At 56.8% G+C, this 13238-nt stretch overlaps 2 protein-coding genes across 6 annotated transcripts in view; one reads left to right on the top strand and one right to left on the bottom strand.

Moving 5' to 3' along the window:
- The window catches only part of STAB1 (stabilin 1), a 60250-nt gene extending 52612 nt beyond the window's left edge, over positions 1-7638 (top strand). For 4 of the 5 annotated variants that reach the window (XM_037383924.1, XM_037383926.1, XM_037383923.1 and 1 more), the window contains 12 exons: positions 349-456; positions 638-831; positions 1477-1621; positions 2094-2227; positions 2504-2669; positions 2906-3012; positions 3228-3347; positions 3764-3916; positions 4039-4158; positions 4420-4566; positions 4938-5084; positions 5155-7638. In XM_037383924.1, the coding sequence (XP_037239821.1) occupies positions 349-456; positions 638-831; positions 1477-1621; positions 2094-2227; positions 2504-2669; positions 2906-3012; positions 3228-3347; positions 3764-3916; positions 4039-4158; positions 4420-4566; positions 4938-5084; positions 5155-5205 (1592 nt within the window). In that variant the 3' untranslated portion in view covers positions 5206-7638. The other variant, XM_037383927.1, reaches the window with a different exon arrangement.
- Position 7639: 1 nt separating this feature from the next.
- Positions 7640-13238, bottom strand: part of NT5DC2 (5'-nucleotidase domain containing 2) — a 28659-nt gene continuing 23060 nt past the window's right edge. The window contains exons 10-14 of the mRNA XM_037383947.1: positions 13156-13237; positions 9446-9532; positions 8815-8955; positions 8519-8583; positions 7640-8006 (exon numbers count right to left, since the gene is read on the bottom strand). Of these exons, the coding sequence (XP_037239844.1) occupies positions 7745-8006; positions 8519-8583; positions 8815-8955; positions 9446-9532; positions 13156-13237 (637 nt within the window). The 3' untranslated portion in view covers positions 7640-7744. The remainder of the gene's footprint in view (positions 8007-8518; positions 8584-8814; positions 8956-9445; positions 9533-13155; position 13238) is intronic.

The following is a 13238-nucleotide window of genomic DNA, read 5'->3' as shown; positions in this document are numbered from 1 at the left end:
CTCAGAAATACCTCCAAAAAGGAGTTCTCAGTTGTGGGGCTCATCCTGACATCTGGCCCGTGCTGATGGATTTCACAAGGGTTCGGGCGATCAGGAGGAGGAAAGCTGTATTTGATCATGAACAAGTCCCTGAGCTCAGAGGTGCTCCAAGAAGAGGGTGAGGTGAAGGCCTGAGGTGTATGTGATGGAGTAACGGTCCTCTGCGTTTGGGCAAGGCATCTGCAGAAAAGCACAGGGGGAGAGAGGGGGGAGCGTGGGGCAGGTGGCCTGGGGCAGAGGCTGGGGAGGGCAGCTGTGCCCATGTTGCAGCCCTGGGATCTTTCTGAGCTGTGTGCATTCTGGTTTCAGTGATGACGCCCACCTGCTCTCCACCGTGCCACCCCCATGCCACCTGCCGCTCCAGCAACCTCTGCGAATGCAACCTACACTATGAAGGAGACGGGAGAATGTGCTCAGGTAGGGGGGGGCACGAGGGGCTGGGGTGGACGGGTGGTGAGCGGAGGGGAAAGCAGACAACACAGCAAGGCAACAGGTGACCATCTCCCGCTGCCATATTGGTGTGACAGCTGGCAGGACAGACAGACAGACGCCCAGGACACCGTGTATTTCAGTTACCCTAACACTTGTATCCCTGCAGTGATTGACATGTGCAGCCAGGACAACGGGGGGTGCGCCAGGCACGCACAGTGCACACAGGTTGGTGTGAATGTCTCCTGTGCCTGTGCTCCCGGGTACGGAGGTGATGGCTACGTCTGCGACCCCATAGACAGGTGTGCGGATGGGAGGAATGGGGACTGCAGCCAGCACGCCAGCTGCATCAGCACCGGACCGGTGAGTACATCCCCTAGGTCAGGGAGACCCGCACGCCTGGGAGAACAGCACAGGTGGCTGCTGGGGGATGCTTCAGGCTGCTGGAGGACAGCAATGGGACAGTGTTCCGTTACTGCGGTGCCCTGGCCTGCCCCTCCTCTCCGGTCCCCTCAGCTGCTGCAGTCACCCTGCGGGTCGCTACTGCCAGGCAGGGGCCGTGCCTTCCGTCTGCTGCCTGGCTGTGGGGATGGGCCTGATGAGGCCATTTGTTTCCCATTCGTCTGTCTAAGGGCATAAGCTGGCAGCTGTGGCGTTTTTGGACTGTTTGGGGTCTCGGGGCTGGTCCTTCAGGGACAATGCTGGCCGTTTTTACAGAGGAACCAGAAGATGGGACCGGGGGCATGATGTAGCACAAGAATCATGAGCCACATACCTCGAAGCTCAGTTGTCTTTCAAGCAGCATGGGACAAGGATTCAATGTGACATTTTTTGGTTTGTTTGCAGTTAGACAGAGGCCGCGCAGCCTTTTGTACCTCTGTCATAGTCCCGGCATGCTGTAGAGGTGTTCTGAAGGCTCATCCCCATCTTCACAGGGATACAAGGACCCCCCAGCTGGCATCTGCATGTTGGCACTCACACAAATGCCATTCTTCCTTTGTGCTGCAGAATGAGCGGCGCTGTGAGTGTAAGCGGGGCTACATTGGTGACGGGATCCAGTGCCTTGAAGAGGCCGTGCCCCCCACAGACCGGTGTCTGGAAGACAACGGGCAGTGCCATCGGGAGGCCATTTGCACCGACCTGCATTTTCATGGTGAGTGTCCTCAACCCCGCAGTGCCAGGGATGATGTTCCATGGAGAGGTCACACTCCCTCATCCTTCACCTTCTGGCTGGGGCACCCCTCGGGAGAGCTGGAGGGTGGGAAGATCAAGAGGCCGGGGACTCACCTCTGTAGCTTGGTCTGGTTTTCACGTTCCCCTTTTCCCCTACGTGTCATACGGGGAGGACAAGCCATCCTTGTCTGCTCCTGTGTGACGTGTGAGATGGCCTCTGGGGGGTTACACTGCCAGTAAGCACTGACTCCCTGGTGGAAGGCGAGAAGCTCGGAGGAAGCCACGCGGCGTCCCACCTTGCCCTCACTTGAGCATTGTCCACATCCCACCCTCCCATGCAGCAGAGCACCGGCAGCGCCGTCTGTGCTCACGCAGGGACGCATGCAACCGCCCCAGGGAGGCTGCTCACTCTCTATACTGTACTGATGCTCCCTGGCCATGGTATTTTGCAGATAAGACTATGGGCGTATTTCATCTGCAGTCACCCCGAAAAAAGTATGACTTCACTTACGAGCAGGCTCAGAAGGCCTGTGCCGCAGAAGGTGCTTCCCTGGCCACTTTCCAGCAGCTCTCGGCAGCACAGCAGGTCAGGACAGGGATGCAGAGGTCGGGCAGGGGCTGGCTCCATCGCCTCGTGGGATGGTGACATGCAGTGCTTCTCCCTGGGCTCAGTCCAGCAGTAGCAAGTCCGTGACATGTGGGTGGGTGACTTTTCATCCCCTGGGCCAGGCCCTGGCAGTGCCCAGCCCTTTAGGTGATGGGGGGATGTCGGGTAGGGCTGCACGATGGGAGTGTGCGTCAGGGCAGAAAAGCTGGCCCAGAGATACTATTTTTAATGTAATCATTCATTTTCCTCTGCTAGATGGGATTCCATCTGTGTTTGGTGGGTTGGCTGGACAACGGCACAGCCGGGTACCCCACAGCCTACCCCAACCCCAGCTGTGGGGCTAACCGAGTGGGCATCGTGGACTACGGCTTCCGAAGCAACCTGAGCGAGACCTGGGATGCATTCTGCTATCGGGAGAAGGGTGAGTGGCACGAGCATATTTCCTGGGGGCGGTTCTGTCAGGCATAAGTGGCACGTCAGGGCAGCAGGCAGAGAACTGCCCTTAGAGCATGAGGCGTGGGCGGGCAGGCAGGCACATCCCCCTCGCCATGCCTGTGTCAGGAGGGAACATGCTGCGGGGTATCCAGAAGTTGATGGAGAGGTGATCAGTGTTGGCAGCACCGGCGAGTTAAGTCGCATCTTGGTGTTCCTGTGCAGATCTGATTTGCACCTGCCGTGACGGGTTCGTGGGAGATGGGTATTGGTGCAGTGGCAAACTCCCCGACGTGCTCGCAGACCACGCTCGCTTCTCCACCTTCTATTCCGTAAGTGATGCCCTCCTGGTTCTTCAGTACGTCAGCAGCCAGCAACAAGGTGGAGGGAGGGATCAGCCGTAACAGGGAGAAGTGCACGCATGGCTGAGAGAACAAACCCAGAGGCATTTTCTTTCCAGGGCCGGGGATGTTTCCTGGGCTGGGGAAGGTAACAGCACTGAGCTGCTGGCAATGTGCTGATGGGGAGGATCTCCCATCTTTTCCAGATGTTGCTCGATTTTGCCAATGACACAGAAGAAGGACTGGATTTTTTCACCTATTTGTCTGACGACTCCGCTCCCAAAACTCTCTTTGTCCCTCTGAATTCTGGCTTCGCAGACAATGAAGTAAGCAAGCAGGGATGAGCGGCCACTCGAGGGCACATGGGATGAACTATCGGAGCCCCAGAGGAGATCAGGAGTCCGCCAAAGCTGGCATGATGGCGATGTGAAATAGCGTGGGGAAGGAGGAAGAAGTTAGGTCAGAGGGGACTTCTTGTGGCGCCTAGTCCTACCCCTCACCCAGAAGAGCCATTTAGGTCGGGTTGCTCAGAGCTTTCTCCAGTTGAGCTTTCACTGTTTCTGAGGACAGCGGTCCCCCTTCTCTGCACAGTATTTCTGTGCCGTGTTGCCCATGAACTGAGTTGTCTTGTGGCCATGGAGAATGCCTGGGCTTAGGCCAGGGGGGGGCTGCATACAGCAGGAGGGAAGGGCTGAGAGCCAGCTCAGCTGTTTCTCTTCCCTGCTCCCTGGTGCTTTTTCAGACACTGACAGGAGAAGAACTGAAGCTCCATGTGTCATCCAGCAATGTCATCCTCTTCAGCTTCAACCTCACAACGGGCACCATCATTCCATCCCAGTCAGGATATGACCTCCACGTGTCGGACCTCCCAGCGGGCAACAGTACAGAGCACTCAGTAGGTTTAACCTCAGCAGAGGTCAAAGAAACACCCACAGGGTTTCACCAGAGCTCTTTTGGGACAGGGAACAACGAGGAGGCTTTCTGGTTGGGTGACATCATCTCTGTCCTGTGCTGTAGAATGCCAAGGGGATCAATGACACGATGATTGTGGAGTGGGACATCATAGCTTTCAACGGCATCATTCATGCGATTGCAGAGCCACTGAGGATCCCACCACCCATCATTCATCTTGGTCAGGTGAACGTCTGAGGGCATGAATGGGGAAGGAAGGTGCTGAAACAGGTGGTGCTAGGCCTGGGGGATGGGGACAGGGCCACCAAGTCATCCCGAAGGACTGGCCTCAGCCTCTCTGCTTTCCTGGCATGGCTTGCGTTGGCTGGGCTGCCCACGGTCACACTGGGGAGCCGCAGCAGGATGGCTGTGCGGGAGATCCCATCGTGCTGCCAGGGCCGTGCCCTTCTGGCTCAGGCTGGAGGACGCTGCTCTTTTTTGACGCAGGTGAACGGTGTGGCACGGGCTTCGGGCTCCGTGGCCACGGGGACACTGTCCGCGCTGTGCTTTGCAGCGGTGCTAGCCGCCAGCGCCGGTGCCGCCTACTACTGTGTGAGGCGGCGGCGGCGGGAGGAGCAGTTCGGGTATTTTCAGGTAAGTACGGGCTAGGGAGCAGGCCGTGGGGGCAGCGGCCGCGCTGGAGGGATGGCGGCGGGGGGGGGGGCCGGGGGAGCCCGGAGCAGCGGGGGCATGCCCTGAGGGGCGCTGGTGCGGTGGCAGGGGGTGGCCACGTGTGGGAGCGGTGCTGGCGGCAGTGGTGGTTGTTCAGGGGAGCTCCGGGGGGGGAGGGGGCGATGCGGCAGGTGTGCTGAGGGGGGAGGGGGCGCTGAGGGGGGGAGAAGGGGGGAGGGGGCTCCGCCGGCGCAGCAGGGGGCGGCCGAGGGCCAGGCGCAGCCCGGGTGCGCGAGACCGAGGGAAGGGTGGGAGGGACGCCCCAGCGCTCGAGGCCCCGCCCCTCCCCGCAGGCGGACCTCCGCGCGGACGAGGAGGAGGAGGAGCAGGAGGCGGGGCAACAGCAGCCACCGCCCGCCCCGCCCCGCCCCCAGCGCCCGCTGGTCGCCATCCCCAACCCGCTCTACGGCGGCCACGCGCCCGACTACGAGCCGCTGCACGTGAGCACTGCCCCGCCCCCCCGCCCCGCCCCCCGCCCCGCCCCCCCGCTCACCCCGCTCTCTCCCGCAGGACTCGCTCCTGGCAGACGCCGGCCCCGCCACCCGCCGCCGCCCGCAGTGAGGCGCCGCGCCCGGCCTCGGGGGCGCAGACAAATAAAGAGCTCAGCGCCACCGGCCGTGCCCGCGCCTGCCCCCCGCCGGTACCTGCCGCCCGCCAGCGCCCCGGCAAGCCGGGCCCCCCTCCTGTACCCTTGCGCTGCCCGCCGTCAGTACGAGTCACACCGGCCCCAGCAGCCCTTTCGCCCCATCCAGCCTCCCGCCCCGCCTGCGCTACGGCCGCACGGGGCACAGACTGCTCCGGCCCGGTTCTAGACGCCGTTCCCAGCTGTGCCCCGGGCTCCTTCCTGGCGCTGCACCCCGAGGGCAGGCAGAGGAACAGAGAGGAGCAGCACCCCCACAGGGAGGTGGTTAGTCCAGTTAGTTACACATGCTGCAGACTTTTATTCAACCTTCACACTACACGCAGCACTAAGACATCAAATGCCACATGCACGTACTACAACTACTTGATTAGAGCAGCTACATTAACAACAGTTGTTCAGGCCACTGAGTAGAGAGCAAGGCATTTTGAAAGTCTGCGACAGGCTGGCACATAGCACAAAGATGAGGCAGTGACACACAGGTGACAGACTGATGGGCCAGCCTGGCACGCTGCCAGGGAGGAACATGCGGGAGAAAAGACCTCTGTGTGTGTGCGCGTGCGTGTGTGTGTCTCACGGAGAGTTGCTGACACTTACATACTGTACGTACTTCCACACCTTTCTCTGAGGAGTTTCCTGGCAGAACATTCCAGCTTGGCTCCTCCCCCTCGGCTGCCCCACAATACTGACAGCACAGCTCCCACAGCAATTGCTGCAGCCCTGTGCTCCGAGCAACCACTGCCTGCCCCCATGCTGATCCTCCAGCCCCCCTGCAAAACCGGCAGCCCTTACCTGCCACACAGACACGCTGTGCACCCCGAAGACCCAGCACACACACTTTGCAGCTGCTCACCCACTTCCTTGCCAGCTCCCTGCCAGAGCACAAGAAGTGTGTCCATTCTCTGTTCCCTCTTTCCCTCCAACACCACTAGCCCCTGCGAGCAAGCTGGCACCGTTGCCCTCTGCAAAGGGTGCAGCAGTGAAGGGAGGAGGGGGCAGACTGATGCAACCAACACCTCCAGAGCCTGCACCAAGCACTTTGCCGTCAACTGTTCCCTGTCTCCAGTGACAGCAGTGACAGTCATCTGCATGCTTTGGGGACCACACATTCCTCCACGGGCACCTCTTACCACTTCACCCCCTAGCCATGGGCTTCCCACACACCCAGCTTTCCAACAGTGTGATATTCTCCCATTTTCCGGGCCACCAGAGTGGCACAAACTCTTACCAACCCTTACCCACATAACTGCCCCTCCCCAACACCCTGCCTGTCCCTCGGCACAGTCTGAAGCCTGGCCAAAACCCGCATGACCCCAAGCTGGGTGAAGAACCTACTTTGTCCACCTCACATCTTAATGTAGCTCTGACCTGCCTGGGCCTCCAGGCTGCCACCCTTGCCCCCTGTCCTGTATGCTCTGGCATTGCTATTGCCACCTGTCCCTCAGGAGCCACCGCAGTGCTCTGCATGGCCACGTTCCCCTTTCTGACCCCCCCACACCCAGCAGCACTTCATACTCACCCCGGTCCCAACATCTTTACCAGCCCTGCCATAACACCTTAGGCCATGTCTTGGCAAACAGGTGGGAGGCCACCACCTCTACTGGCAGCCCTGCACCTTCCCTGACAGCCTGAACACTGCCCTCTTCAAGTTCCAACAGCTCATACTGCATCAACTGGCAAAATACCGATGTCCCATGGCACCAAACCCAAAAATACTGACAGCGTGTGGCACTAAGCTCACTTAAGCAGGCATGTCACCAAACGCTTGTTTTTAGACCTTCTGACCTACTCCCACGCATCTCTCACTCAGGACTCGCACATCCTGCGTGTTTAACTGTCACCTGCCAGAGTCACCGGCTGGACAGCCCAGTCTGGCAGAGAGCGGGATGGAGCCAAGGGCTGCTGGTACCAGTTCTGGATGGGTAACACTGTCAATGGTTTGTCATACGTGATGCAGTCACTGATGCACTTTGCGGGTTGCCCAGTCAGCAACCCCGTCCCCTCAGTGCCCGCCTGCAGAAGCCTCATGCCGTAGCACCCGGGGATTGATATCCCTGCAGCTATAGACCTGCCACACCTTGTCACAGCCCGCGTGGGAGGCTGCATCGCACTCTCCAAGCACCAGAGACCCGGGGCTCCATTTCTGAGCCAGTTCCCTTGGCACAGAGCAGGGAGTAGCAGCTTCCCACTGCCAGCACTGGATCTCCATCTCACCTACTCCTACAGAGGACTCTCTGTGGCTCCTTTATGGTGCACAACAAGCACCCACGCTCTGTCCAGCCTGCAAAGCACCTCAGGGAAAGGGATGGAGCCAGTGAAGGGGAAAAAAATAAAACACACCATCTACACACATACTTAAGTGTCAAACGCCCTTTAGTGGTAGACAGAGGTGCTGCTGGCCGAGCAGCCCGGCCCCCCGTACAGACTAGCACCGTGCTGTTGCCCCGAGTACCTGGCCCTTCACCGGATGTGCACCATCTCCTCCAGGAAGGGGGTTTTCATGCAGCCTGTGCAGAGCTGATCCATCCAGAGCGGAGCCTCGTGCTGCAGAGGGGTGCGCCGGGGATAGAAGGTGAAATTCACATCGTAGTTCAGCAGGCAGCTGATGGATGCCATGTAGATGTCAGAGAACCGCACCAGCCGTCGAGAGAAGTACGTGGGGTTGTGGAAGGTGCGGAAGATGCTTCCAAACTGGGGGTTGAATAGGTTCTTCGTCAGCGACCTGAGGAAAGAGAGAGTGCTCTGAAGATAAAAGGCCATGGTCGCAGAGTCTTCCCCCTCCAATCCCTTAGCCCGGGCCACCCCACTCCCAGGAAACATTTTGCTACCATCCCACACAGGCTGTGATGCAGACCAGTCCCCATGCAGTGAGGCTGTGATGAACTTTCAGTGCACTCCTACAGGAGTAAGTGAGATGCGGTGTTACTGTAGCTGTTACGGACAGGGAGGACAGGGACCCTCCTGCAGTGCCAGGAGCTGCAGTAGCAGACGGCCCATCAGCTCCTCCCAGTGCAGGGCGACACCTCCCCTTCCCCACCTTGCCTTCAAAACCAGTCTGACCTCCCAGGTGCTGGACTGCACTGCTGCTTTCCCCCGCCCCAGACAAGCAACGCCAGGGAGGACCACAGGCCAACAGCTGCAGCACCACTGTCCCCCAAAGCAGGTCACAAAACAGACCCAGTGCAGTCCTGGGAGCCCCTGAGAGACCTCATGAGTGAGGGGGACAATACTCACCTGATCTCCTGACGTTCCTTCATCCATTCCAGCAACACTTGCTTTGACTCCGCATCCTGATACATCTGCAAAGACAACAGCAGAAAGCACCATGTTGCATCAGTCCTGCCAGGCCACATCTCAGCTCTCCCAGTTTCCACTGTAACTCCCAAACCCATGAGCCCACTGCACCAGGAGGATGAGATATTTTTGCTAACGCAGGCAAGGTGGTACATCCCCCAATTCCCATGCTAAGTCCAAAATGCTGGCTCTGAAGGCAGCATATTACCCATCCCACTCAGACAGGAGCTGTTTACCTGCATTCTCTCTAGCAGCCCTGTCAGAGCCTGCTGCCAGGTCAGGGAGTGCATGTACTGCTCTGTGTTTATGATCCGAATCTCCGTCTCCAGTTCAGGAACGATGGCTCCAGTCCTCCAGCCGTGACGCAGCATGAGGTCCTAGAGGTCAGGGTGAAAAAACAACAAAGAATTCAACATAAAGACTGAAAGCCAAGCACAACCCTGTTTCCTAGAAGAGTGGTCTGTTCCCATTATAGATTCTCAGGGGACAGGCATCCATGGCCCATGCCAGGTCATACCAGTAACAGCCATCTCCTGGCCACCACAATCAGCTGCGTGAAGCACCTAGAAATGTGGGATCCAGACAAACTGCTCTCAAATTCAGAGACCAGCAGATGTTCTTTACCCACAGAAAGTACTTCAGGAGCCCTTTCTCCACTGGTTCCTTCTGCCCGACAGCAGACTGGAGATGCTTACGTGTCATATGTATGCCCCGAAAGCCACAGCCTGCATAGAGCACCCAGCACAGCATAGCAGAGACCTGAGCACATACATCAGGGCCTTGCCTTACACTCCAACACCGCTGCAACCACAACAATCCCACAGGGTTGCTCCCACCTCACCAGAGAGCAAAGACCTTATCACTTACCGCAAGGTCACTGTACAGATGGTCGCCAAAGTACAGCACTTTGGATCCACGCCAGCCTGTCAGCCTCAAAAAATCAAAGAGGTTACCCTGCAAGTCAAAGGAGCACAGAGAGCAACACGGTTACAGGCTGAATGCCTCCATCCTCACTGTACGGTACTGGGCAGTCACCCCAGCAGTGGTCTCAGTGCAACTGGACGTGCCACCTTACCACATGCAGATGGGAGCACTCTCGTGAAATGCCAGCCTGCTCACTCCCCCGCCATCTAAACCCAGAGGTTTCTGTCATTCCACACTTTATTTCACTTTCTTCCCATGTGACAACACCCCTTGTACATCCCTCAGTTTTTCTTAGGCTACAGAAAAAGGCAGAAACTCTTCCAAACCCAATAGGCAATTCAGGGGAAGTTCTGTGCTCTAGGGCACAGCAAGTCAAGAGGACTACGTGGACTAAAAAGGCAACGAAAGGAGGCCATGTAGAGGCCAAAAGTGAAAGACACCTAAATTAGAAAAGTCTGAGTGATGGACAGAAAGAACCCCAGGTGTTCTGGGTTTAGAAGTTGTTGGGCTCAGGCGATAATGACTTCACCTCGCAGGGTGCATCAGAGGCAAGGTGAGCACCATCGTGCAAGGCTCACTGAGTCAGGAGCACTTGAGGCTGTTCTCACATCGCTGACCGCCATCCCAACACAAAAGACTAACACCACCCATGCGTTCACAGGAATTGCTTCAGCAAGCTGAAAAGCCAGGCAGCTTGGGCAGACTCACAGCTAAGTAAAACAAACCAACCCCCAAAGCACCAGCTAAAGCACAGCACAGAGCAGCTTTCAAGGCCTTCCAAACACCCATCTGCACACAGAGGAGATGTCAGTGACCCCCCTTCCATCTCCACACAAGTTTTCCACATGAGTCACAACAAAAACAAAACCCACTAGGAAAGGAAAAGGCCCCATCAACGCCAGCAGTCGAGACTGTGCCAGCACAAGCAAGCAATGCAAACCTGCAAGGCACTAAGCAGCAACCTCTCCACCCAGTCTCCAGTGCCAGGAAAGAGCTAGCATGCCTACCCAACAGCACCAGCCTGGACAGAAAACCCCCAAACACAAGCCACAGCCCACAGCGGCCTGCAGCCCTGCATCTCGCCACTGGCACCACACTGTATGCACTGCAAAGGGTACCCAGAACCAGGGTGCTGGGCCTCCTGTTGCTCCAGCGTCACTGAGGCTATCACTGGAGCTGTGCAGGCTGGCCTCTGCGTTTCTTGCACATGACGTTGCTGCTGCTCTCTTGACCGTTGCTCAGGAAGCCACTGGCAGAGCAGGGAAATGGACCACAGCCCTGGGTGGAGGATGGTCCTTTTGCTGTGCTCTCGTCACCTCGAACAGCAGTGGGCCTGACAACCTGACAACCAGGAAACTTGTGCTTGGACCTCTACTGAGCCACAGACCTGTTAGGTGACCTCCAGGAGCTGGCTGTCCTCCTCCCCTCCTGACATCGCCGACTAGGGGAGCGATGGGAGTACATACATGTCACAACCAGAAAACCCCACATCTATCAGAAAGAAGGGACTACAGGGCCATCCCTTGAACTTCCCAGTCCCCAGTGCAAAACACCGATTTGTCCCATTTGTATGAGATACCCACAGCACAACCACCACACAGCTGTGCTTCAGGGGACAGGAACAAGTCAGCTCAGAGGCCTCTAACAACATCACCAGCACAGCAAGGTCCATGGCCACTAACACTTGCCAGAAAGAAGCATACTGTGGCACTCAAGAAACCAAAAGTGCTGGGGACAGAGTGGCTACAGCCAGGATACACGCTCTGTGACGTTCCAAGAACCACAGATGGGCCACAACCTTGAAGCAGTCAGATGAACATCGTAGTGGTGGGGGGAATGAAGAGAAGCCCCAAACCCTACCCCATCTCTCCTTCCTCCTTCATCTTTTCCCTTCCTCAACGCACCATTCACTTGGGTGAGCAACCTGTGGCCACAAGACACAGGTGGCCAAGAGCAGGATTTAATTCAGCAACAAACCCCATGGCTGAGGTGCACCTTTACTCCTGGGGGAGCTGCTAACCCACTGGGAAAGCTTGCCCATGGGACAGAGACTTTGTATGAGCTCTATTTGCATGTTCCCAGCTCGTAGCTCTTGGCAGAGGATGGGATGCTAGCAGAGCACTTTGACAGACCCACCGGACAGGCCAGAGGCTTCCCAACAGCACTACTCAACAACATGACCTACTTTTCTATTACCGGTCAGGTCCCAGCTACTTGACCGCTGTCTCACTAACAGTTTCTTCCTGTGGGATTGGACAGCTCACACAACCAAGAACAAACTGTCCTAAAGCCGGAGGCAACGTTTTCTCAGGGGACAGACCAGCTACAAGAACACCCCAAGGCAGCAAGTTCACCAGAGTAACGGCCCATCCTTTGGACATGCTGGTCCTTCAGGAAGGGGAGAGCGCCAGGAGCCAGGCTTTGTGCCCTGTTTGATCGCCCTTGTTACTCTATTACCTTCTCCAGCCTTATGGAGGACAGTTTGGAGTGAGGTGTGGAAGATCTTGGCATACACATCAATTGCAGAGAGGTCTGCCTTCTTACCCTCAACTATCTCAATCTTGGGGAACCCCTCTGTCACGAGTGAGTGTGAAACAGGACAAGACTTTCAGGACCAGGACATCAAAAGAGCCAAGGGAAAACTGCACTATCGGCCACACTGGACAATGTCAAAACAGAGATCCTAGGGTGAAGGTTTCATTGTACAGTGGGGCAGGGGGCATTCACTGACCCCTGCTGCACGTGCAGAGGATGTTTTCCTACCACTTCTTCTCAGGAACTCAGCCTGGCAGAGATAACTCAGCACAAGTCCTCCTGGGCAGAAAGGCAAGCACCCAACACCCTGAGTTAACTGGCCTCACTTTGCCTTTTTGCCCCTTATCCCTGTCTTTCCACCTCTAATGCCAAGCCCAGTTGAGCTGGGTGGAATACATCGCTTTTGTTACATGCCTTTCTACAGCATGGCCTTCACAGAACTGGGCAGGAAACTGTTTCAGAGCTGCAGACAAGTTTTCCTACCAGTCAGCTCTGCTGCACCTTATTTCAGCTCTGCTTCCTGCAACTGTGAAAAGCTGTGATTGCCAGGAGAGCAGCCTTTCCTACACTACAGCATGAAGCACCTCTCACCACTCTCAGAAGTCGGTTTATCGCACACTGACAGGCAACGCAGGCCTTGGCAGGGCTTTCCAGTATAGCAAAAGACCCTTTATGCTAATGCTTACATCCCAGCAGAAGCTGAAAGACTTTTCAGAGGCATGCAAATCACAACGCTATTGCTCCACAGCATGTCAAGAGAGCAGGCTGGAGGCATTTGGAGGGACAGTGTCCTACCGGGTCAGCAAGAGCTCTCTGCATGTGGACAGAGAGCATCTCTCACTGCCACCAGCCACTGCAGCACACAGATCTTTGAGCGTGCCTTCTTACAAATGCCCTCTATCACGGGTGCTCTTTTCAAGGACTTCTATTTTTTGCTTTTCAAACATCAGACATCCACAAGTGACCTACAGAAGCACCCATTATTTCCCCCCACCCTGGCTAAGAAGATTCTCCTGTTTTCCAGTGACTTCCAGGCTTTTCCAAAGCTGCAGATGTCTTGTAAGTCCCTACCATTTCAGACTCTTGCTTCGTACCCCTTATGCATCCACACACTTTACCTCTTTGTAGATCTTTCCTTTCTCCAGCTGGTTTATTTTGTCCCACTGCAGTGAGCCTTTATCATCCAGTTTTCGAAAAGGTC

The sequence above is a fragment of the Falco rusticolus genome, chromosome 4 (genome assembly GCF_015220075.1).
Source record: "Falco rusticolus isolate bFalRus1 chromosome 4, bFalRus1.pri, whole genome shotgun sequence".
Classification (NCBI taxonomy): Eukaryota; Metazoa; Chordata; class Aves; order Falconiformes; family Falconidae; genus Falco; species Falco rusticolus.
Note: the sequence above shows the minus strand (reverse complement) of the source record. Positions and strands in the feature narration are given on the sequence as shown.